Source organism: Syngnathus leptorhynchus, chromosome 12 (assembly GCF_054491065.1).
Source record: "Syngnathus leptorhynchus isolate UIUO chromosome 12, UIUO_Slep, whole genome shotgun sequence".
In the NCBI taxonomy this organism is placed as follows: Eukaryota; Metazoa; Chordata; class Actinopteri; order Syngnathiformes; family Syngnathidae; genus Syngnathus; species Syngnathus leptorhynchus.
In genome coordinates, this window is record NC_141206.1 from 882,603 (window position 1) to 909,185 (window position 26,583).

General features: G+C 43.0%; 1 protein-coding gene across 1 annotated transcript in view; it reads right to left on the bottom strand.

The window, feature by feature from the left end:
* Positions 1-26,583, bottom strand: part of dennd1a (DENN/MADD domain containing 1A) — an 86,584-nt gene that overhangs the window by 41,406 nt on the left and 18,595 nt on the right. The window contains exons 7-10 of the mRNA XM_085926763.1: positions 24,194-24,274; positions 20,673-20,726; positions 13,012-13,122; positions 3,294-3,394 (exon numbers count right to left, since the gene is read on the bottom strand). Of these exons, the coding sequence (XP_085782889.1) occupies positions 3,294-3,394; positions 13,012-13,122; positions 20,673-20,726; positions 24,194-24,274 (347 nt within the window). The remainder of the gene's footprint in view (positions 1-3,293; positions 3,395-13,011; positions 13,123-20,672; positions 20,727-24,193; positions 24,275-26,583) is intronic.

The window sequence follows — 26,583 nt, forward strand, 5'->3', positions numbered from 1 at the left end:
AAAAATAATAAACTGTGTTTTACTTTGTCTATTTACTCGTTTTTACAACATTAGCGTCAGTCTTTCTGCTGATTTTGGAGCTGTGCGCTCTGTTTTCAATTGTGGGTGTATTTTGAGTAATTATATCAAATGAATCGCATCAAAGGTGCTGTACCGAAAAAGTGGGGGTCATCTTACATTCGGGATGTAGACATTATAACCATTCACAACACTCGATGGCGCCAGGTATCTTTAAAGTGAAGTTACGTCACCTCGCCTTAAGTCTCGCATGAGTTACCTCAGTTTATCGTGATTGTTGGGGCTTGTGCGCAGCAGTAAGTTAAAAGTTGCAGGTATCGACTGAGTATGTTGCTGTGATCGTGTGCGTCTTTGACACAAAGTGAGTATATACATTTCATTGTTACTACTGTCCACTGTTGTGCCGTTTGTCCGATTGCGGTTTGCTTTGTGTGCGCGCCACGCCGTTTGATTCACAGCTCCGGCACTCTCCTTTAAGTTTGCCTCGCATCGTACAAGTAGCCGTTACACAGCGGCACGGCGACTAACGGTCACCATCAAATGTATTTTGTTGTCTCGATCGATGACTTATGTTTGGTGTGTTGCCGAGAGTATTTCATTTATGGTTATTTATTATTATTTTTTGCCAATAATTCAGTAAAGCAATCAAAATTGAATCACGTCTTCCCTCCTGTGTTCTGACCGACACCCAGGGGCGAAAAGATCCTAGCCAACCCCCATACAGTCCTCAGGTTACCCAACAATAGCGGTAGCAGTTTGCATTATTTTATTGCAATGTTTTTCCTTATTCAGATTTGTTTCAAGACTACAATTACAGTTAGACTTCACTTTGATGGTTAAAATGCAGTTATTGCATTTTGTTGTTTTATCACAGTAGATTGGTTTATTTACTTTTCAAAAACCCTGAAGCCATTCATTTACAAATGTGATTGCACTTTAGTTTACATATTTAAATGTTCAGATATTAAGATGTGATAGACAGTTTTTGCATGATTTGAATGAGGCAAAATTTCATGCTTTTCTCTCGAATATATTGTTACAATCCTTTGTTTCAGATGTACTGTAATTATTTTTCTGTATAAAAATTAAATTTAATGTTTTTTTCTTTTTTCAAATTTTAGTCAAAAAGTATTTTTTCAAACTTGAGTCTTGAAAAAGGGGGGGGGGTCGTCTTATAATCGGGGTCATCTTGTATTCGGGCCAATACGGTATTATTCTTGAGGAACACAATAATGTGGTAAATGCATTTGTTAGCTTCTCGCTAGCGGTCATCTTGTATTCGGGCCAATACGGTATTATTCTTGAGGAACACAATAATGTGGTAAATGCATTTGTTAGCTTCTCGCTAGCGCTACACGAGGAATTCAGACAAAAGCATCACTGTTCCACTTTATATAGACCACAACTAAATGAGTAAAATGTAAAAGAGTAGAATTTATTAGCGTGATACGTGGGCTTTAAGGGCAGCTGACCACACTTTTTCTTTCATTAGGCGCAACGAACATTGCTCGCTCAGCCGAGAATGGGCCTACTTTAGTAGTATTTGAGAAAACATTTAAATTCCAATTCTTGAAAATGTAGCAGGGTAGGAGGATGACAAAAATGCCAGCAACAAGAACTACCTACATGTTTGACTACCTTCCCAACTCTGTAGCTTCAGACATAAGGAAATTGACAATCACAAAAGACCTGAAGTGTATCAGTACCTAAAACATAATAAAGTAGGTTGCATTTTGTTAAAAGAGGTTGGACAGTCTTATTTAGCTTAAAGCAGACGAAGAACCCAGCCCAACCTAATACAATGCAGGGCATTTTATGTAAATCTACAATTCAACACTACATTCAATTTTCAAAATTTAAGTGAATATCTATCCAAACGTCAACTTCAACCGCTCGTTCAAATATTAGAACAATGGGCCAATTTTGAGTTTTATGAGCATATGTTTCCTGCCATAGGCAGCTTACTGACAAAAAAGCTTACTGTCCATTAAGTCCAAAATATTCAGCAATCCTTCTAATAATTTTAGAGGTTGAAAAATATAAAAGTGTCATGTCACCTGCATAGTTTTAGTTCTTTACTAATGATGATGAAAAGATTGATGATTCCACTGTCTCCATCATTGGGGAGGCTATGCTTCACCAACGCCTCTTCCCCTGAAGCAGTGGTTCTTAACCTTGCTGGACGTACCGAACCCCACCAGTTTTATATGCCTATTCATCGAACCCCGAATTTTTTTTTCCACCTCTGCAGTGGAGGCTCTGCCGAACCCCTGAGACCGACCCACCAAACCCCTAGGGTTCGATCGAACCCAGGTTAAGAACCACAGCCCCAAAGGGACGTTAAAGCGAAGCTGGTTCATTTTTCAGTAACTAGCCCAGTTTAAGTATTTTTTACCAGGAAAGTTAGCATTTCCAACTTTATCCATTCATTTGGGGGAAAAAATGAAACAACAAATGCTTTTAAAAAACACTCACTTAATGAGGAAGTCACATACACATTCATTTCTCTATAAGAGCCCTCAGATACACACAGAGCAGGGTATAAGCACTTTAATTACCGTAATTTCCGCACTATTAGGCACACTGAAAAACTTAAAATTTGCTCAAAAACCCACAGTGCGACTTATAATGCAGAGCGCCTTATATATGGATCAATTGATGAATTTGTTGATCCATACTGGTTGTACACAGCGCTCTGCCAAAATGTTTCAGTACGTTTTAGTACGACTAGTAAATTACAAGGTCGCATCGATTCCCAGCATTACGGCAACCGTGGTCAGCGGGCGTCACTGAATAGCTGTTGTACCCGCGAGACTATTTCATTTCAAAATATTATAATTTAAATATATATTTCAAAAATAAAAAATTCTGTGAGAGTGTGCCTTATAATCCAGTGCGCCTTGTGGTGCAAAAAATAAGGTATTTCTCCTTAGGATATTTTGACAGAAACATATTACAGGCATGTTATGAATACACCTGAAGACTATTTAAATATCTTGGTATTAAAGTCTTATTTGTACATTTTAAAGTGTGAGAAAAGGCAATTTATCATTTTTTTTTAAAAATAATCTTCAAATAGACTTGCCAGGCTTAAGTAAAGAAAAAGAGAGTAAGTTTCTAAGCAACTGGAAAAGGATGTTGACTACGTTTTACAAATGTAAAAATGCAGGATATTAAAGATGGTTTGGTCATATTTGCATAGCACATTTTAAAACCACATGGTCTCACACAATATTTAAGATTTCACAAGTATTTCAGTGGAAACGCAAACTCACCTGCAATAGTCTAATAGATGTTGAGGCAAGACTGGAATGTAAACATGTTGCCAGTGCATAGGATATAACATGGCAGCAGACCCATGGACACAAGCTGTTAACTGTTTACAAGAACAGAGAGGGAAAAAAGATTAAAATGACGTGTGCGCGCACACCCACCCGGCAATGTCTTGATTTTATTGCAATATTAAGAACATGTACATGACTCAATTATGTGATAAAAACATCTCTTTAGACCAGTCCTCAATAATAAGGTTTTCTAATTTACCTCAATTAACTTAACAAATAATACTAAAATAAACATTTGTTTTATGGTCAATCTACTTTGTCATAATAAAATAAGTGCAACTGTTCTTGAACCAGTCTGAGGTATAACAAAATGAAATAAAAAAAAACACTTCCAAGAGCAGCCAACATTGTTTAAATAAATAAAATATGAATGAAAAACCTCTTAGATGGCTCTGAGGTAGAAAAAAGGATGAATAAAAATTAATTCTTAAAGACTAGTCTATATTCTCAGGTGAGGCTGGATCTCTGTGCTGTTATTACAATGTTGCTGGGCTGTGGCAGTTCTACACTAAAATATGCCCTGGGTGAGTGCCACCCCTACAAAAAAAAATCTAATTTAATTTCACACAGATGTTTTTTAATAGAACATGAGAAAGTGAAAATTGCATTTCTCAATTGCACAAGTTTCGCTATTGCAATCACAACAGTAAACACCTTTTCAGGTGTACAAGGACAATGGGACAATCCTGAACATTACAGTTATCAGTGTGTATGGACTGTACATACAATTGGCAGAGAACAGCAATAACTTAGAAAAATTAAGACTGATGGCTTTGACTTTTTTCTGTCCCTTATTTATTTGGCACTCTACAAGAACAACGGTCGATAGTTTTCCCATGCCCCAACATTGTTACTCACTTAGAGGTGAAGAGGAGACTAAACCAATTTCACGTAACCTGGGGGTGACGTTATAGCTTTGTATCACCCATTTGACACAATTCAGAATATGTGCAGGAATATTGGGCTTGTATAATATTATATTATAATTATTTTATATTATACATGACGTGTGTTTTTGTGAAGAAATTGAGATGAGAATGACTTTTGCCCACTAATAATGTTGCACTATCCAGTGGATCCCCCCCTTTTCATCACCACTTATCCTCAAGTGAATTTCCCCTTGTCTCTGTGTATAACGTCTTAGCAAGCATAGGCATTCATATTTAAACCCTGTGATCTCAGCTCTTCCTTGTCAGTCTGTCCCATGATGCTACTCCGTTGCTCACTGTGTCCCTCTGCCTGACTCCTGTTGCAACCTTGCTCGTACGCTGAACCATCTAGTCCTGTCTGTCGCCTGCCCTGACCACTCGCTTGTTTCTGACCATGTCTTACTTGCTGCCTGCCCTGATCACTCGCTTGTTTCTGACCACCACTGCCTGACAGTATAGACTGACCAAACCCAAAAAGCCAGCACATGAGGAGAAGGCATTGTCCCGGCTGGAACGAACTGAAGGCGCCGTCAATTGTCTATCGGCTGACATCCGCTCTCTGGTTGAGGTGGGCCAACTCCAGCAGCAGTAGCAGCAACACCAGCTTTAGCAGCAGAAGATGGCCAAAATTCTCCAGGGCTTCTGGGCCCTAACCCTGAGAAATCATCCCGCGATAACCACTTCCTCCTCCGCGACCCCGGAGAATCGCCAGAGGACAGCGATGTGTCTGTCCGAGTCGTCCCTGGAGTGCTTTGATGGGGATCTGAGGCACCATTCATTTCAAACTACCGGATCCTGTTCGACCTCCAGCCGTGAACGTTCGCCACAGAGCAGGCCAAAGTGAGTTATGCCCCTACCCACCTGACGGTTCAAAACACGCCTGTGGGTCACGGCAGAATACAACAGTCACGTCATTCAATGCTTTCGCCGGCGAGCTTCCTTGCTTTTTTGACCTGGGCTTGGCCACTGAAGATGCGTCTGAGGAGCTATTGGCACTAAGAGAATCGTTCTGTGGTCAAATTCGCAATCAAGTTTCAGACGGTGACCTGATGGAGCAATTGGAACCCGGCCTCCCTAGCGGGTTCGTTCCGCCACGGCTTGGCCGAGTGCGTTAAAGATGAACCGGTGTCATATGATCGCCCCCAAACCCTCAAAGATGCAATGGAAAGACCTGCAAGATCTCACTGACACTGTCACATCATACATCAGTTTTTTGTGAGGATCTGTGTATGCAGACTAAGACCTTTCTGCACATACAACAATGACAAACCTTGGTTTACACCAAACCTCAGGAGCGCAAAGTTAAGGAGGAGGCTTACAGGAGCGGCGACAGGGACCTGTTCAAGCAGACCAGAAACACATTGAACCGAGAGGTCAGGAAAGCCAGGAGGTGTTACGGGGAGAGCCTGGAGAGATACCTCTCTCCCAATCCTGATCCCTCAACAGTGTGGAAAGGCCTGCAGAGCATCACGGGCTTCAACAAACGAACCCCCCCCCCCGTCCTGTGGAGAGCCCAAGGCTTGGTGACCAGCTAAATAGGTTCTACTGCAGGTTTGATCGGCCCTCCCAAACAACAGGACCTCCTGCAGCCCAATCTACACACTCACCTCCCCCCACACCCGCTCTGTCCACACCTTCATCACCGCTGTCACCTACTCTCTCTCTTCAAAGTCAAAGTCTGCTTTATTGTCAATTTCTTCACGTTAAGACACACAAAGAGATCGAAATTACGTTTCCCACCGTACCACGGGACACAACACATACAAGCAAATAGCACAAGGAGTAAAAATTAATAGACGAGCGATGAATAAGTAATAAGCAAATAACCCAATAAATAAACAATGAATAAATAAATAGACAAATAAGAGGAGCAAAATGGAGCAAGCGTGCATACAGCAGACAGACAGAATATAGCGCAAAAGAACAGGACGTTATGCAGCCGAGGGTGGAGAGAATTCAGGATCCTGACAGCTTGGAGTAGCTGTTGGTGAGTCTGGTGGTACGGGAGCACAGGCATCTGTACCTCTTCCCAGAGGGCAGAAGATCAAACAAAGTGTGAGCGGGGTGACTCACATCACACACAATCGCGGTCGTCGCCTTGCGGGAGAGGTGGTGTAAATGTCCTTCAGGGAGGGGAGTGAAGCCCCAATGAGCGTATTAGCTGTGTTCACTATGCGCTGCAGGGCCTTCATGTTGTATTCAGTGCAGCCACCACCCCACACAGCGATACAACTGGAGTGGACGCTCTCATAGTGCCACGGTAGAATGTGGTCATGATGGCAGGAGGAGCACTTGCTCGCCTGAGTTTCCGCAGAAAGTACAGGCGGCGCTGAGCTTTCTTCGCCAGCGACGCAGCGTTGGTGGTCCAGGAGAGGTCCTCACTGATGTGCACCCCCAGGAATCTGGTGCTGCTTACTCTCTCCACCACAGCACCGTCGATGGTCAGCGGCAGGTGTTGGGTGTGACCCTTCCGGAAGTCAACAACAATCTCCTTGGTCTTGCTGACGTTCAGCTGGAGGTTGTTGTCCCTGCACCACGTGGCCAGAAGGTCGATCTCCGACCTGTATTGAGTCTCGTCGCCCCCGGTGATGAGACCCACCACAGTCGTGTCGTCGGCATATTTCAGCACGCTGTTGCTGCTGTAGGTCGCAGTGCAGTCATGCGTCAGCAGGGTGAAGAGCAACGGACTAAGCCCGTAGCCTTGAGGGGCCCCCGTGCTCAGCGTGATGCTGCTGGAGACATTGTCGCCAACACGCACAACCTGAGGTCTCCGACAGAGGAAGTCCAGTAACCAGTTGCAAAGGTAGGTACTGAGGCCCAGCTTGTCGAGTTTGCAGATGAGACGCTGTGGAACAATGGTGTTGAATGCAGAACTGAAGTTCACAAACAGCAATCTCACATACGAGTCTCTGTTCTCCAGGTGGGTGAGGGCAGAGTGGAGGGCAGAGCAGACGGCATCCTCAGAGGACCGATTGGCTCGGTACGCAAACTGGAAAGGGTCTATGGTGGGGGGAAGAACAGATCTGACGTCGCCATGACAAGCCGCTCAAAGCACTTCATGACGATGGATGTCAGTGCCACAGGGCGGTAGTCATTGAAGCAGGAAGGAGTAGGATTTTTCGGCACAGGTATGATGGTGGCAGCCTTGAAACATGACGGGACGATGGCCTGCTGCAGGGAAATGTTAAAGATATCCGTGAAGACATCCATCAGCTCCTCAGCGCAGTCTTTCAGTGCTCGATCCGGGATGTTGTCCGGGCCCGCCGCCTTACGGGTGTTGATAGCGGGAAGCGTCCTCCTCACGCTAACAGCAGAGAGGCACAGGGGCTGCTCGTTCGGAGGGGGAGGGGTCTTCAGCGGGCAAGTGCTGTTCTGAGCGTCGAAGCGAGCAAAGAAGCGGTTCAGTTCGTTGAGCAGAGGGACGTCGCCCTCACAGCTCTGTGGCGCGGGCTTGGAGTCCATGATGGTCTAAATGCCCTCCCACAGGCTCCGAGCATCCCTGCTGTTTTCTAAGTGGACAGTAATCTTGGAAGACAATGCTTTTTTCGCTTCCTTGATGCCCCGGTTCGCCCTAGCCGATCTCACGCCCGCTTCATCCCCAGCCCTATAGGCTTTGTCTCTGGCCCTCAGCAGCCCGAGGACAGCCCCTGCCAGCCATGGCTTCCAGTTAGCCCGAGTGACGATGTATTTTGTGAGAGTCACATCATCAATGCACTTCGCGATGTAAGAGGTCACAGAGTCAGTATACTCCTCACTGTCCGTCTGATTGTTGCAAGTGGCTGCCTGCTTAAACATTTCCCAGTCTGTAGTGCCAAAGCAGTCTCGAAGAGCATCAGAGCCCCCCTCAGGTCACACTCTTACCCGCTCGCGAACCGGCCTGGAAGCTCTCACTCTTTGTCTGTACGCGGGCATAAGCATAACAGTGATGTGGTCAGAAAGTCCAATGTGGGGGAGGGTGGTGGCCTTGAAAGCTCCTTTATGTGCAGTGTAGACCAGGTCCAGGAAGCTGTCACCACGTGTTGGAAAATTAACATGCTGGTGAAGTTTTGGAAAGACAGACTTTCAGGTCAGCATGATTTAAATCTCCCCAGCGAAGATGGTGAAACCGTCAGGGTGCGCCGTCTGCTGATCACTGACAGCCTCGTACAGTTCACTACGGGCCGTGATCCTGTCGCTTCCAACGTTGGAAGGCGGGATGTAGACCACGACAAGCAGAATCGCAGTAAATTCCCTCGGCAGGTAAAAAGGACGGCACTTATTGATCACAAACTCCGCCAGTAGCGAGCAGTGTCTGCGTACAACTACAGAGTCCCGGCACCATTCGTCTCGGATGTAGACACAGATTCCTCCTCCACGTGATTTTCCCCCTTTTACAATGGCCCGGTCCACTCGATAGCACGCTAGCTGCTCCAGTTGCACAGCAGAGTCCGGAATGTTGACATTTAACCAAGTCTCAGTGAACACGAGCACACAGCAGTTAGTCACTGTCCGGTTCGTAGATCTCAGCAGTCGAATGTAATCTATTTTGTTGTCCAGCGACTGAACGTTCGCCAGAAGAATGGAAGGCATGGCCGGGCGAGTTGTGTTTGCCGCTAGCCTGGCCCGGACGCCTCCACGCTTGCCCCTCTTCTGCCTCCTCGCACACCGCTTCCGACGCTTTCTATCTGGGGAAGGAGTAGCAGACGACTCCGGCGGAGTAGTTCGAGTGCCTTTAATGTCTCTGTCTCAAAGTTCAGAACGCCGCAAAACTCGCTTTCGCCGATGTTGAGCAGAACCTGCCTGCTGTACTTGTAGCACGACGCGGTAAGATCAGAGGCACTCCAGATCCGCGAGGAGGAAGTGTACCAGATGTTCCGGAGACAAAAGATCAGGAAGGCACCGGGCCCAGATGGCCTGTCACCCTCCTGCTTGAAAGTCTGTGCTGAGCAGCTGGCACCCACCTTTGCACGGATTTTCAACCGTTCCCTGGAGCTGTGTGAGGTGCCCTCGTGCTTCAAGAGCTCCACCATCGTTGCAGTGGCCAAGAAGCTCGCCATCACAGGATTGAATGACTACAGACCTGTCGCTCTGACATCTGTGGTCATGAAATCTTTCGAGAGATTGGTGCTGAACCACCTGAAGCATGTCACGGGCCCCCCGCTTGACCCCCTCTTGTTTGGCTACCGGGCAAACAGGTCGGTGGATGATGCGGCCAACATGGGACTGCACTACAACCTGCATCACCTGGACACCCCAGGAACGTACGCCAGGATCCAATTTGTGGATTTCAGCTCGGCGTTCAACACCATCGCTCCTGACATCCTCCAACAGAAGCTCATCCAGCTCGCGGTGCCTGCCTCCACCTGTCAGTGGATCACCAGCTTCCTGATCAACAGGAGACAGCATGTGAGGCTGGGGAGAATCACATCTGATACCAGGACCACCAATACTGGCGCCCCTCAGGGGTGCATCCTCTACCCACTGCTCTTGTCTCTCTACACCAATGATTTCTCCTCAGGTGACTCTCCTGTGAAGCTCCTGAAGTATGCAGACGACACCACTCTCATCGGACTGATCCGGGATGGTGATGAGACTGCGTACAGACAGAAGGTGGAGCAGCTGGTCCACGGGTGCAGCCAAAATCACCTGGAGCTGAACCTGCTCAAGACCGTGGAGATGAGTGGACTTCAGGCGAGACCCTTCACCACTTTCACCCCTCACTATCCGCAGTAATGCTATTCTCTCCACAGACACCTTCAAGTTCCTGGGAACTACAATCTCTCGGGACCTGAAATGGACCGGCGACATTGACTCTGTCCGGAAGAAGGCCCAACAGAGGCTGTACTTCCTGAAACAGCTCAAGAAGTTCAACCTGCCGCGGGAGCTGCTGAAGACCTTCTACACTGCCATCATCCAGTCTGTCCTCTGCACCTCCATCACTGTCTGGTTTGAATCGGCCTCCAAACAAGACAAGTACAGACTGCAACGGACAATCAGGACTGCAGAAAAGATCATTGGAATCAACCTCCCATCTATCCAAGACTTGTACCTGTCCAGGACCAGGAAACGTGCAAGAAACATCTCTACAGACCCTTTTCACCCACTCTGTTTGAACTACTCCCCTCCGGACGGCGTTATAGAGCCCTGTTCGTCAAAACCAGCAGACACAGCTTCTTCCCCCAGGCTGTTGCTCTGATGAACTCACACCACTCTTAGAGTCTGAGAGTCATTGCTGTGCAATAACATCCTGCTCTCCACTCCTTTTTGTACACTGTTTGTACGATGTGTCTTCTCGGCATCCATTGCAACCTGGTCATCCTGGAAGAGGGACCCTCCCATCTGTGGTCTCTTCTCAAGGTTTCTCATTTTCCCTAGTTGGAGTTTTGAGTTTTACCTTGCCCTCCTGGGAGTTTAAGATCAGGGGATGGCTGAGAATATTTGTCATTTGTCATTTTCACATGTCCTGAGTGTTGTTAGTCACCTAAATTTTGAACAGAGACTGTGATGTCAAATTCCTTGTTTGGCACGCTCAAACATGGCGAATAAAAATTCTTGAATCTTGAATAATGAGGCATAAGTGCAACACGAGAACCAGACTGATGTAGACACTGAGTATCACTGCTATCCAAGAAGGAAAAGGAAGAGGACAAAATACTTAGAGATTATGTAACACACAGCCGAGATAACAATATAGTCAATACCAACATTGATTATTGTGATAGAGCCATATGTGGGATTCCCCAGACCTACAGTGAAGCCCTGAGGTCTGATGAGGCAACCAAATGGATGCAAGCAATCAAAGAAGAAATCCTATTTCAAGAAAATGAAACATTTGAACGGGTCTCTTTACCCAAAGGTAAAACCACAATAGGGGGGAAATGGGTATATGCCTTAAATGAAAATGCTAGAATAGGAAAGGTGTATCAAGCTAGATATGTAGCCAAAGGTTACAATCAAACAGAAGGCATAGACTATCACGAGACGTTTGCTCCAACAGCAAACCTCACGTCAATACGGGCGTTGATGCAAATAAATGTTCAAAACAAACTCATTGTCCGTCAAATGGATGTAAAGACAGGATATTTACATGCGCCAATAGAGGAAGAAGTTTTTTTGGAGCAACCAAAGGGTTTTGAAGAGACACAGAAAGATACAAAGTTAGTGTATAAGCTGAAGAAATCCCTCTATGGTCACAAACAGTCTGGGAGAAACTGGTACAAACTTCTGAATGACAACTTAGAACAAGACAATTTTGTGAGAAATCTCTCAGATCACAGTGTATATCGAAAAGAGGTGGAAAATGATCTGGTCATTGTCATCATTTGCGTGGACGACCTAATCATTGCAGCAAGCAACACTCTTTTACTCAATCGATTCAAAGACACCATGAAATACAGGTTTATCATGAAAGATCTAGGAAAAATATCACATTTCCTGGGCATCCAGTTTGAACAAGAGGATGAGAAAATCAGAATGAGCCAGAAAAGATACATTCTAAAGATGCTTGAAAGATTCGGAATGTCAGAGTGTAAACCAAGGTACACACCGTGTGAAGCAAAATTAGACTTGGATGAAGAAAGGGACAGAAAAGAGGTTGACAATCCTAAAGAGTACTAGGAAATTGTAGGCAGCCTAATTTATGCCATGACTTGCACAAGACCAGATATCAGATGGATTGTGAGCAAATTGTCACAAACATTGGCTAACCCAAAAGCTAACAACCTAGTGGCTGCCAAACATGTTTTAAGATACCTAAAAGGTACATTGGATTATAAATTAATTTTCAAGAAAAATTCCGAAGGATTACATCTAGTGGCTTTCAGTGACGCCGATTGGGCATCGTCAGTGGAAGATAGACGCAGCACAACAGGCTACTGTTTTGACAAGGCCAAACATGGACCTGCAATATCCTGGAAATAAAAGAAACAACTGACAGTGGCTCTTTCGACTTGTGAAGCCGAATACATTGCTTTAGCGACTACCACTCAAGAAAGCATGTACTTAACCCAATTGTTAAATGGCATGGACAATGCGACATACAGATGCACAAAGATCTACGGGGACAATCAAGGAGCCATCGCTTTGAGTAAGAACCCAGTGAATAGACAGAGATCAAAACACATTGAGATTAATTTCCACTTTATTTGTGAAGCACTTAACTGTGGAAAGATTGATATTGTGTACTGTCCATCAGAAAACATGATTGCTGACATATTAACAAAACCTGTATCTAGGATTAGAATCAACAAATTCCAAAGTTGTTTTTTTGGAAACTGAGGAAGCATTCAGTGAAAATGTTTTGGGATGATGAGAGCAAGTGGGAGGGGGGGGGGGGGGGGGGTTGAGTTATTTGTGCTCTTATATTATTATTATTATATATTTCAATGTTATTTGTTCGGTGTCTTATGCCGTATTTTGTGTGTACTGCAGTGACGTTTTCTCTTTTACGTACTGTGGACACTTTACGTTTGTTTTCACCTTGTTTGTGGCAACGGGAAGTAAATATAAGGAAGCGCGCCAAGAAGCGCAGGTGTGGAGATGAGAATGAGCGAGGAATAATAAAGACGTGAATGCCAAACACCACCATCGTGTCGTGTTGTATCGGAGAGAAAATGGTCATTTTTCAAAATGCAGTGGTTCAATAGGTTTAGTGATTAGGTAATTTAAGATGTATTTACCAAAAATTAACTACAATCAGAAGGCAAATCAGAAAATTTCAAAAAGATGGGGACTCTACTTACAGTGCTTAGCGTGCTAGAGCAGATGAGGATCCGACGTTCATAAAGCATGCTAGCGTAGAGTTGAAGCATGTTATTGACATCTACTGCTACAAAGTACTCTGTAAGATTCCTCTGCAACAGCCAAACAAAAACATGTTAGTTAATTTAGTTGTGAAAAATAAATTACATTGCACTGTAGAACACAAATTTGTTCAAATAAATACATACATAATTATATTGGGGGATAACGTTTATTACCAGGCAAGTATGAATTGGCATCTTTTGACCATCAATTATTTCTCCTTTAGGAATTTCCATCATTTGTGTTCGACTTCAGTCAACATTAGTGATGGCTATATGGCAGACGTGTCAAAGTCATTTTTGTCGTGGGCCGCATTGTACTCATAGTATCCTTCGGAGGGCCATTATGACTGTCAAAGCGTAATATTATAAACAATAATAGCTACAAAACAAACTGATGAATAACGAGCTTTAAAATCAGAGACTAGTAAAAACTGTTCAAATATTTTCAAAAGATGAATGCTAATAAACATTTCGAGCAATTTTTCAATTTTTTAAAAGTGAAGACAATTTGCAATTTTAGTATTGACAAAGTCGATGCACAATTTGTCTTAACGGGCCGCATAAAATGACGTGGCAGGCCGTATCTGGCTCCCGGGCCTTGAGTTTGAGACCAATACTATAGAATTGGAGAAAGATCGCATCAATAATGATGTTCAGATGGACAATGAGGGGCAAGTTCGCCCACAACTTTGTTTGTGAGAGACCCATTTCCTCAATGATAATGCTACTGTTGTTTTAGGAGCAATATATTTTTATATGTGGGAACATTTATTTACATACCGTATTTTCCGAACTATAAGTTGTATTTTTTTTTCATAGTTCATAGTAGTTTTCTTGATCATTAACACATTACTTACTTACTAGTACCGTAATTTTCGGACTATAAGTTGCGTTTTTTTCTATAGTTTGGGTGGGGGGGCGACTTATACTCATATACACTTATATGTGGGTTTTTTTTCAAAAAAATTTACTTGATCATTAACACATTACTTACTAGTACAGTTGATCACCTCACATATTATTTTTAATACACTGAAAAAACAAATAAAGCAATTCACACTTAAAAGCACAATATTCAAGTTCATGAAACAAATAAACAAAACAAAAAAAAACAACTGAAAAAGAAATATAGTTATTTTCAAACTAAACTGAACGAGGGTGAACCGGCCCGCCGAGGGGTTCAGTCTGGCCCGGGGGATAAATCTGCATTATTAAAAAAAAAAAAGAATGACCTTCATTTTCTTTCAAATCTGCAGTTCTATATTGTCCCCTAGGGCGCTGCGGCGGAACTAACAGCAGAGTGAAGCACTGATTGGTTCTATCCCTTTACCCGCTTTTTCTGTTGACGCTGGCACCCTCATCAGCGAAATGTCACCGTCAAAAAAGAGAAAAGTGGACACAGTGTCGGATTTTTCAGGAAAAATTGACCTTTTCCTATATCTTCACGGAGGTGAATGGGAAACCTGTGTGCCTGGTGTGCATGCAGCAAGTTTCGGTGCTTAAGGAATACAATATTCGGCGCCACTATGAAACTCAGCATGATGAGAAATACAACCGCTTGCACGGAGAAATGAGAAAACAGAAGGTAAATGAAATGTTGGTGAGTCTGAAGAAACAGCAATCTGTTTTCACCCGGAGCCGAGAGGCCAGTGATGCTGCGGTGAAAGCCAGCTATCTAATTGCTAGCCAAATAGCATTAGCATCAAAGCCGTACTGTGAGGGGGAGTTCGTCAAAAACTGCATGCTGAAGGCTGCCGAAATTGTGTGTCCTGAGAAGAGACAAGCTTTTGCCAATATTAGCTTGACGAGAAATACCGTGGCAGACAGGATTTCGGAACTATCGACAGATTTGGACAGCCAACTGAAACGCAAAGTGGAGTCATTTCTGGCATTTTCTCTTGCAATTGATGAGAGTACTGATATTACAGACGTCGCTCAACTGGCCATATTCATTCGTGGAGTTGACGAGACTTTGACTGTCACAGAGAAGTTTCTCGAGTTGGTGCCTATGACCGACACCACAACAGCTGAGGACATTTTCCGCTCCGTCGTTGGAGCGCTGGACAGAGTCGGGGCTTGTCATTGTACAATCACTGTGATCAGTTTTCATGCATAATGCACTTAAATAAAAGTTAAACTGAGTAAAAGTGTTGTTGAAATTGCACATACTTTTCTTAAAAACTCTTAAGTTGTTCATAATATATTTAGTAAAAGGACAATTCATTTAATATAATAATTTTATCATTTACTTCTTCTCCTTTGCACTAATACAAAGAAAAAAGTGGACTTATTGTTACTTCTATGTAATTTTGCAATGAGTTTACTGGTCTGGCCCCCTTGAGATCAGATTAAGCTGTATGCGGCCCCCAAATCAAAATGAGTTTGACACCCCTGGTTTACACGATAGATGATCGATGTATTTTATGATTTGGAGTGACAGATGGTTTGGTAATATTGTTGCTATATGATAGTTATTTGAAATATACTTTATATATCGTTATATGGGTCTGTGGAATAATTAGACATGCAAATCACGAGTCCGACGGCGCGCGTACGCGGCATTGTTTACACGATCAATGATCGATGGATTTTATGATTTGGAGTGACAGATGGTTTGGTAATATTGTTGCTATATGATAGTTATTTGAAGTATACTTTGTATATCGTTATATGGGTCTGTGGAATAATTAGACATGCAAATCACGAGTCCGACGCCGCACGTTCGTGGCATTGTTTACACGATCGATGATCGATGTATTTTATGATTTGGAGTGACAGGTGGTTTGGTAATATTGTTGCTATATGATAGTTATTTGAAATATACTTTATATATCGTTATATGGGTCTGTGGAATAATTAGACATACAAATCACGAGTCCGACAGCGCGCGTATGCGGCATTGTTTACACGATCGATGATCGATGTATTTTATAATTTGGAGTGACACAGATGGTTTGATAAACGTGTTATTTATGTAATAATCATTTGAATAACTCTGAATGTTACGTTAGGCCCGTTCTCAGCCTCTCGTTTGTGTATGTCACGTTAGCATACCATATCGTTTAGCTTGTTGTTGCTGGTTCGTGTCTGTTTTTGGTGTTGGATTTTGACAAATACATTTGCCCCAAAAGTGCGACTTATACTCCGGAGCGACTTATATATGTTTTTTTTCACGTTGTTGTGCATTTTATGGGTGGTGCGACTTATACTCCGGGGCGACTAATGGTCCGAAAATTACGGTATATCACTTCACGTTATTTTCACACGAAACCGCACGAGGGCGCTCTAGGCCTATGGAATAATTTGAACTGCAACTGACGATGAGTCTGACATCAGTGCCACATATACTTCTCCGGAGTCAGCGGAGCAGTTTATAAGTGACACAAAGGACGAAGATTTTGATGGATTTAATGATTTGGAGTGACACGGATGGTTTGATGAAGTTACTATTTATGTTATAGTTATTTGATATATAGTTTATATATAGTTATATACCGTATAGGCCCGAATATAAGACGACCCCCTTTTTTTCAAGACTCAAGTTTGAAAAAATACTTTTTGAACACCAAATTTAATTTTTATACAGAAAATAATTACAGTACATCGGAAAGAAATGATTATAACAATATATTCGAGAGAAAAAGCATGTTATTTTGCCTCATTCAAATCATGCAAATACTGTCTATCACATCTTAATATCTGAACATTTAAATATGTAAACTGAAGTGCAATCACATTTGTAAATGAATGGCTTCTGTTTTTTGAAATGTAAATAAACCAATCTAAAGTTAAAGTCCCAATGATCGTCACACACGCATCTGGGTGTGGTGAAATTTGTCCTCTGCATTTAATCCATCCCCGTGTGATTTTGATCCATCCCCTGGGGGAAAGGGGAGCAGTGAGCAGCAGCGGTGACGCGCTCGGTAATCATTTGGTGATCTACTGTGATAAAACAACAAAATTGCAATAACTGCATTAACCATCAAAGTGAAGTCTAACTGTAACTGTAGCCTTGAATCAAATGTGAATAATGAAAAACATTGCAATAAAATAATGCAAACTGCTACCGCTCTTGTTGGGGAGCCTGAGGACTGTATAGGGGGTTGGCTCGAATGGTGATGCTCTTTTCGCTCCCGGGTATCGGTCAACACAGGAGGGAAGACTTGGTTCAGTTTTGATTGCTTTACTGAATTATTGGCCAAAAAATAATAATAACGACAAATGAAATACTCTCGGCAACACACCAAACATAAGTCATCAATCGAGACAACAAAATACATTTGCTGGCGACCGTTAGTAGCCGTGCCGCCGCGTAACGGCTACTCGTACGTTGCGAGGCAAACTTAAAGGAGCGCGCACACAAAGCTAACCGTGATCAGACAAACGGCACAACAGTGGACAGTAGTAACAATGAAATGCATTTTGTGTCAAAGACGCACATGATCACAGCAACATAGTCGATAATGAGCGAGCCGGATCTGTCAATCAAACGGCGCGCACACGAAGCAAACCGCGATCGGACAAACGGCACAACAATGGACAGTAGTAACAATGAAATGCATATACTTACTTTGCGTCAAAGACGCACACGATCACAGCAACATACTCCGTCGATTATGAGCGCGCCGGAGCTGTCAGTCAAACGGCGCACACACGAAGCAAACCGCGATCGGACAAACGGCACAACAGTGGACAGTAGTAACAATGAAATTCACTTTGTGTCAAAGACGCACACGAACATAGGAACATACTCAGTTGATACCAGCAACCTTTAATTTACCGCTGAGCACAAGTGAAAATGGGTATAATGTCTAGACCCCGAATAAAAGATGACCTCCACTTTTTCAGTCTTATTTCAATGCAAAAAAAACATGATCTTATATTCGGGCCAAAACGGTAATCCTGTGGAACAATTGGAACAGCAACTGACGATGAATCTGACGTCAGTGCAACATCTACTTACGGAGTCAGTGGACTTGTTTATAGGTGACACAGAGGATGAAGATTTTGATGGATTTAATGATTTGGAGTGACACGGATGGTTCAATAAACGTGTTATTTATGTTATAGTCATTTGATATATACACTGCTCAAAAAAATTAAAGGAACAGTTTTTATATCAGGGTATGGCATGAATTCAATGACACTTTTCTGATAAGGTTTTGATCAGGCACGTGGCAGAGGGGGTTGTTAATCACTTCCAGCTGCATTGGTGTTGATGGAATTAACAACAGGTACACTAGAGGGGCAACAACGAGATGATCCCCAAAACAGGACTGGTTTTGCAGGTGGAGGCCATTTCAAGCTCCTCCCTCTTGATCTTCTTCAACTGATTTTCCACAAGTGTTGGCCTTAGCAAGAGTCCTTATCACAACTGGAAGCATGAGGTGATTTCTTAACCCTCCTGAAGTTGCGCAGATTGTCCAACTCCTCCAGGATGACACATCCATGTGTGCTGTTGCAAGAAGATTTAATGTGTCTCCCAGTACAATCTCCAGAGCATGGAGGAGATTCCAGGAGACAGGCAGTTACTCTAGGAGAGCTGCACAGGGCCATAGACGGTCCTTATCCCATCAGCAGGACCGATATCCGCTGCTTTGTGCAAGGAGGAACAGGTTGAGCACTGCCCGAGCTCTACAGAATGACCTTCAGCAGGCTACTGGTGTGAATGTTTTTGCCCAAACAGTCAGAAACAGACTTCACGAGGGGGGCCTCAGGGGACGACGCCCTGTAGTGTGCCCTATGCTCACTACTCAGCACCGTGGAGCTCGATTGGCATTTGCCATAGAACACCAGAATTGGCAAGTCTGCCACTGGCGCCCTGTGCTTTTCACAGATGAGAGCAGGTTTACCCTGAGCACCTGTGATAGACGTGAAAGGGTCTGGAGAAGCCAAGGAGAGCGCTATGCTGCCTGCAACATCATTCAGCGTGACCGGTTTGGTGGTGGGTCAGTGATGGTCTGAGGAGGCATTTCCATGGAGGGACCTCTACAGGCTAGAGAACGGGAGTCTGACTGCCATTAGGTATCGGGATGAAATCCTTGCACCCATGGTCAGACCCTACGCTGGTGCAGTAGGTCCTGGGTTCCTCCTGATCCACGACATTCCCGGCCTCATGTGGCAAGAGTATGCAGACAGTATCTGGAGGATGAAGGAATTGACACAATTGAATGGCCCTCACGATCACCTGATCTAAACCCGATAGAACACCTTTGGGACATAATGTTTCGGTCCATCAGACGCCGCCAGGTTGCTCGTTAGACTTTGCAGGAGCTCACTGATGCCCTTAGACAGATCTGGGAGGACATCCCACAAGAAACCATCCGTCGTCTCATTAGGAGCATGCCGCGACGTTGTCATACAAGCATGTGGGGGCTACACAAGATATTGAAAAGAGCTTTGAATTGCAGAAATTGAATTTAGGCAAAATGGACGAGCCTGCCACATTATTTTTTCACTTTGATTTTTGGGGTGTCTATATACTGAGCCCTCTGTAAGCTGAAACTTTTATTTCCATCAACATATGTGTCTGGATTCTGGTTGAAGGTATTTTTGACCATTCTTCTTGACAAAATAGCTACAGTTCAGTCAGGTTTGATGGTTTCCGAGCATGGACAGCCCGCTTTAAAGCACACCACAGGATTTCCAATAATATTTATATCCGGGGACTGAGATGCCCATTCCAAAACTGTACTTGTTCCTCTGGATGAATGCCTTAGTAGAACTTGAGCAGTATTTGGGGTTGTTGTCTTGTTGAGGTATCCAGCCCCTGCACAACTTCAACTTTGTCACTGATTCTTGAACATTGTTTGCAAGAATCTGCTGAATCAATGCAACCTTCAACTTTAACAAGATTGCTCGTACCTGCACTGGCCACACAGCCCCACAGCATGATGGAACCACCACCAAATTTGACTGTGGATAGCAAGTTTGTCATGGAATGCTGTGTTCTTCTTCCTCCATGTATACCGCCCCTTGTTATGTCCAAATAATTCAATTTTAGTTTCATCAGTCCACATCACCTTATTCCTAAACTGGGTTCGATTTCAACTCTGTGTGGAGTTTGGATGTTCTCCCCGTGCCCGCGTGGGTTTTCTCCGGGCACTCCAGTTTGCTTCTACGTCCCCCAAACATGCTTGGTAGGCCGATTGAGCACTCCAAATTGTCCCTCTAGGTGTGATTGTGGATGATTGTTAGTCTGTGTGCCCTGCAACCAGTTCTGGCAACCATTTTCGGGTGTCCTACGCCTACTGCCTGATACTTCTGGGAAAAGCTCCAGCACACCCGTGACCCCCGTGGGGACAAAATGTATAGAAAATGGATGGATGGATGGATGGATGGATGGATGGATGGATGGATGGATGGATGGATGGATGGATGGATGGATGGATGGATGGATGGATGGATGGATGGATGGATGGATGGATGGATGGATGAATGGATGGATGGATGGATGGATGGATGGATGGATGGATAAAACCTTGAATAAGTCAATGCTTATGGTTATGGGTATCTGTCTACTACTTTGCAGAAGGGGATGGGGCCACCTCAAATGGCTTTTTCAAACAATGGTTAAAGAAAAGATGAAAAACACTCACATTCTCTGGTATTCTGGGGAGCTCTTTTAAGTCAGGTACGGTGAAGTAGAAATGCTGGAATCAACAAAAAGACAAATAATCATGAGGTTTTAAACCTACATACAATATCATAATTCAAAATAAATTTACACACAAACATAGCAAAGAAGGGGTAATTAACAATCAAATTAATTAAATACTTAACTATTAATTAGTTAAATAATCAATTATTTGGCAGAAATCTACTGCCAGCAGTATAATCAATCCCCAATAAGGGCACCATGTTTTTTTTCTTATACACGCACGCACGCGTCATACATGACCACGGATATGTATGTTATCAATCCTAAACATTGTTTTGCATCATGGTAGTAGTAGGAGGGCATCTGTGAGGATAGGTTAAGCGAAGAAAAGGGGGATCCACTGTATAGTATAGTGCAACACTGTTTTAGTGGGCTAAAGTAAATTTCTTCCCAATACCGCACGTCACGTATAATATTATAAATACAGGCCTACAATTCCATTTTCTGAATTGATTGAATAAACTAAGTGAGGAGTTTCCTTAAGTCAGTGAGCGAGCAGCAAGCTAAGGCAGCGTTAAAGTAGCCAATTAGTGCCGGTGTTTTTACACATGTGCCAAAGCACATTTGTCAGTAGTCACACACCACAAAATCCAAGAAGAGGCAGAAATGGTGAGTCAGGAGCCAGCCAATGAAAAGCTAGCATTTTCAAGGTTGCGATATCAATATTATTTCAAATTCATTGAGGTTTAAAGTAAAGTCAAAGTCAGCTTTATTGTCAATCACTTCACATGCCAAGACACACAAAGAGATCGAAATTGCGTTACCCACTATCCCACGGTGACAAGACATATAACAAAACATCCAAAACAACAACACAAAAAGTAAAACCAAGAAGGCACATACAATGAATAAACAAGAGCGATGAATAAATATAAATAAATAAACAAATAAGAGGAGCAAAAACGGAGCTAGTGTGCATACAGCAGACAGTCAGAGTATAGCGCGAGAGTAGTGGAAAGCAGCCAACGCGGCCCAAAAGCTCAGGACATTATGCAGCCGAGGGCAGAGGGGGGAGAGAGTTCAGGATCCTAACACCCTGGAGGATGAAGCTGTTGGTGAGTCTGGTGGTGCGGGAGCGCAGGCTCCTGTACCTCTTCCCAGAGGACAGCAGATCACACAAAGTGTGAGCGGGGTGACTCACATCACACACAATCGTGGTCGCCTTGCGGGTGAGACAGGAGGTGTAAATGTCCTTCAGGTAGGGGAGTGAAGAACCACTAATCCTACCGGCCGTGTTCACTATGCGCTGCAGGGCCTTCATGTTGTATTCAGTGCAGCTACCACCCCACAATCCGATACAACTGGAGAGGACGCTCTCATTGGTGCCACGGTAGAATGTGGTTATGATGGCTGGTGGAGCACCTGCTCGCCTGAGTTTCCACAGGAAGTACAGGTGGCGCTGAGCTTTCTTCGCCAGTGATGCAGTGTTGGTGGTCCAGGAGAGGTCATCACTGATGTGCACCCCCAGGAATCTTGTGCTGCTCACTCTCTCCACCACAGCAATTTTTTTTCTTCATGTGACATTTGTGTGTGCTAAATAAAAAATAAAGTAATGTGTCCCTAACACTGTATATGAAGGTCTAATAATAATTGGCTCGGAAGTAGTCTCGCCCTGGGAATAATTCAGTGTAGACTGACCAGGTGTGTTGATTGATGACTTGTTGGCTGATGTTAGCTTCAAATTGCACTCTAGTGAATGATGCCTTCTTCCTACTGCCATGATGCAAACTACGTTTAATTATGATTACGTACATATTGGTGGATAGGCATTACCAAAGACTGGGCTGACAGGCAGAGAGTGCACATTTTAATTAAGTGGTAAAAATCTAAACGCGAGCGCCTCGGGGAGGAGCTGAGTAACGCAGCGCAACGCTGAGGTGATGAGCGACCGCAGCCTACGGGTATTTCAAGGGCCAAATTTGAAAGGTTTGTTCATTGGACACATTATTAATTGAGTTCATTTTTATAGCGTGGTCATTTGCAACAGAATTGATGAATCCATTTCGTAAGGTTTGTGCATTAGACACATTATTGAGTTCATTTTTATAGCGCGGTAATTTGCAACGGAATTAATGAATCCATTTCACACGTTAAAGTGTCAGCCCTAATTAATACGCTTGGAATTGAATGTCTGACTTTTGGAAATGTTTTGGGCAACATATGGTTTGGATAAAGCTCCGTATATCACCGTATATCAAAAAAAATGTTTGACTTCATAAGCATTTTTCATATTTATGGGTAACAAATCATACAAGAAAATTTTGAGGGGGAAGAGTACCGTATTTTCCGGACTATAAGGCGCACCTAAAAACCTAACATTTTCTCAAAGGCCGACAGTGCGCCTTATAGTCCGGTTTGCCTTATATATGGATCAATTTATGAATTTGTTGATTCATACTGGTTGTACACAGTGCTCTGCCAAGATTTTCAGTACGTTTTAGAACAACTAGTAAATTACAAGGTCGCATCGCTTACCAGCATTGTGGCAACCGTGGTCAGGGGGCGTCACTGAATAGCTGTTGTACCTGTGAGGCTATTTTATGTCAAAATAGGCTGCTGTTAATGTTTCGAGTAAATTTACAGGTTGATATGAAAGGGAAACATAGGTAAGCAGTACCAAGGTGTTAGATCAAACTTTAGTCAGTTCCGATCATTTTTTAAGCCCTCGTTTGAGAAACGCGATTGTTTACACTTTGCTGAGGCTCATGGGAGTCTGCCAGCTGAGACTCATGGGAGTTTGCGGGTGGCTAATCCTATCGAGATAGCTGCTATACGCACGATGCTATTTCATGTCAAAATAGGCTGCTCTGTTAATGTTTCGAGTAAATATACGGATCGATACGGAAGGGAAACATAGGTAAGCAGTACCAAGGTGTTAGATCGAACTTTAGTCAGTTCTGATCATTTTTTAAGGCCTCGTTTGAGAAACGCGATTGTTTACACTTTGCTGAGGCTCATGGGAGTTTGCGGGTGGCTAATGCTATAGCGATAGCTGCTATACGCACGAGGTTATTTCATGTCAAAAGCGGCTGCTCTGTTAATGTTTTGAGTACATTTACGGATCAATATGGAAGGGAAACATAGGTACACCTTGGTACTGTGTTAGATCGAACTTTAGTCAGTTCTGATCATTTTATAGGATAGTTTGAGAAACGCGATTGTTTACAGGGCCCATCGGTTATTGGCTAGTGGATGCATATCGCAACCCTAGTCAACCGCAGTTTGTTGCAGTATAGCTTCTATTTTATGCGCCTTATAATCCGGTGCACCTTATATATGGACAAAATTTTTAAGTGTGCCGTTCATTGAAGGTGCGCCTTATAATCCGGTGCGCCTTTTTCGTCCGGAAAATACGGTATATCCAATATTCAAAATAGTTTTACACATTTGCTTTTTCAGGCTTACTCTTGACTTAAAAGAAAATATGATCATGAAACAATGTAGTAAATTGTGACTCACCATAGCAAGATGAACAGGGATGCCAGGCTCAGGAATGGAAAGGCTGTGTAAGGACATCAAGAGATCCTGGAAATTGGCTTCCTAAAGCACTCAAAAGACCAAATATCCATGAAAATGAAGAATATTCTACAATGAATATAAGACTATACTTTCTTTTAACATGTCTTTTTCTCTAATTTCAACTCAAGTCCCACGTTAACACTGTTCACGTTTAGTACGTTTGGATTTATTCAGCACTACACACATATTTAAACAACTAAAGAATCTTCCAAATACTGCAGTGTTTCCTATGGTTACCTATGGTTGACATAGATAAGGATTTTCATTTAACTATGGATCGGTGGTACATATTGACATTTTGCACATTATTATTATTATTGATTGTATGTATGTATGTATGTATGTATGTATGTATGTATGTATGTACGTACGTATGCATGCATCAGGGACGTGCGGTTAGAGGAGGCAAGGGAGGCGGCCTCCCCTGCCATCATGAAAAAAGGAAGAAACAAATTCAATTGTTTTTTTTATGATAGTCATTTTCCTTTTAATTTCAGTAGTTTAGTATCAACTTAAACAATAATTGCTGAATTTTTATAGTTACGTTAAAACGGAAGACGAATCGCTCGGAGGAGGCAACTTCCTGCCTTGCCTCCTCTGAGGATTGCGTAACCACACGGCTGCCTATGGTGATAGGCTATGCAGTTACACTGAACTGCTGTCTGTTTCTATGTCTCTGTTTAAGTGTTTAAACACTGTGACTATATTCACGAATTTCCGTAGTTAAGCTGATGTACCGTATTGTTTGGACTAAAAGTCGCTCCGGCGTATAAGTCGCACCAGCCATAAAATGCACAATAAAGTGAAAAAGTCGCACCGGAGTATAAGTCGCACTTTTGGGGCAAATATATTTGTCAAAATCCAACACCAAAAACAGACATGAACCAGCAACAACAGGCTAAATGATACCGTATGCTAACGTGACATATACACAAACGAGGAGCTGAGAACGGGCCTGACATAACATTCAGAGTTATTCCAATAACTATTACATAAATAACACGTTCATCAAACCATCTGTGTCACTACAAATCGTTAAATTCATCGATCATCCTTTATGTAAACAATGGCGCGCATGCGCCGCGCTGCTGACGTCGGACTCGTCGTGAGTTGCAGTTTTAATTATTCCACAGACCCATATAACAATATATAAAGTATATATCAAATAACAATCATAAAAACAACATTAACAAACCATCTGTGTCACTCCAAATCATTAAATCCATCGATCAAATTCCTCGTCCTTTATGTCAACAACGCCGCACGTGTGGCGGTGACGTCAGCCTCGTTGTTATTCCACAGATCTAGTATATATATCTACTATATTGTAGCGTTAAAGTACCAGGAAAGACGTGGGTTTGGTAAACGTGTCTTTATTTAACAAAACAAGAGTTCAACGAGCCAACAACTACTGAACTGTAATGATAAAAACAAGTTGCTACACGAAATAAAATACATCAAATAACTATAACATAAATAACAAGTTTTTCAAACCTTCTGTGTCACTCCAAATCATTAAATCCTTCAAACTTTTCGTCCTCTGTGTCACTTACAAACAAAGCCGCAAATGATGCCGGTAGTACGTGGGGCCCTTCGTCATCTTCGTCATCCCGTGATTGAATCCTTTGTCCTTTATGTAAACAACCGCCGCGCTGCTGACGTCACTTGCAGTTCAAATTACAGTAATCCCTTGCTACATCGCAGTTCGTTTAGCACGGTTTCACGACATAGTGGATTTTTGAATTTTGAAAATTTGTGAAAAAATTCACATATAAATTGCTCATGAGTAGAAGTCGCCCCCCTCCCACCCAAACTATGAAAAAGAACTGCTACTTATAGTCCGAAAAATACGGTATATAATATCTAGTGTTTTTTTTGTCATCTTTAGATGACCAATGCTGCTTTGAAAAGAGACCCAATGGAGGCAACGAAAAAAAGTCCTCCACTTTATGGCAGGGGGCGCTAGTGATCCCGGGACGCTTCATGCGCCCACCTGTAGAATAAGTGATCTCCAGTTCAAATGTACAGATTTACAGTGAACAACTAAGAAGCAGTCATCAATTTATTTCGTTTTACATTCATTTTTTTGTTTTTTTGTTTTTGACATTTCGTTTTACAATGGAGGATTACATATCCAAACTCAAACGATTTTCAACTATGGATTTTCGGTCGAAGCAGGAGGTCATCAGTAAAGGAAGACCAACTCTGGAGTTAAAAGATTTGATTCGGACAAGGGGATTCGGAGCATGTCTTTTCAAACGAAGTGGTATGTACAATCGAAAACAAGTTTTTGATTCCATGTGCTTTGAGTGTTTTTGTGTGAAGACTGC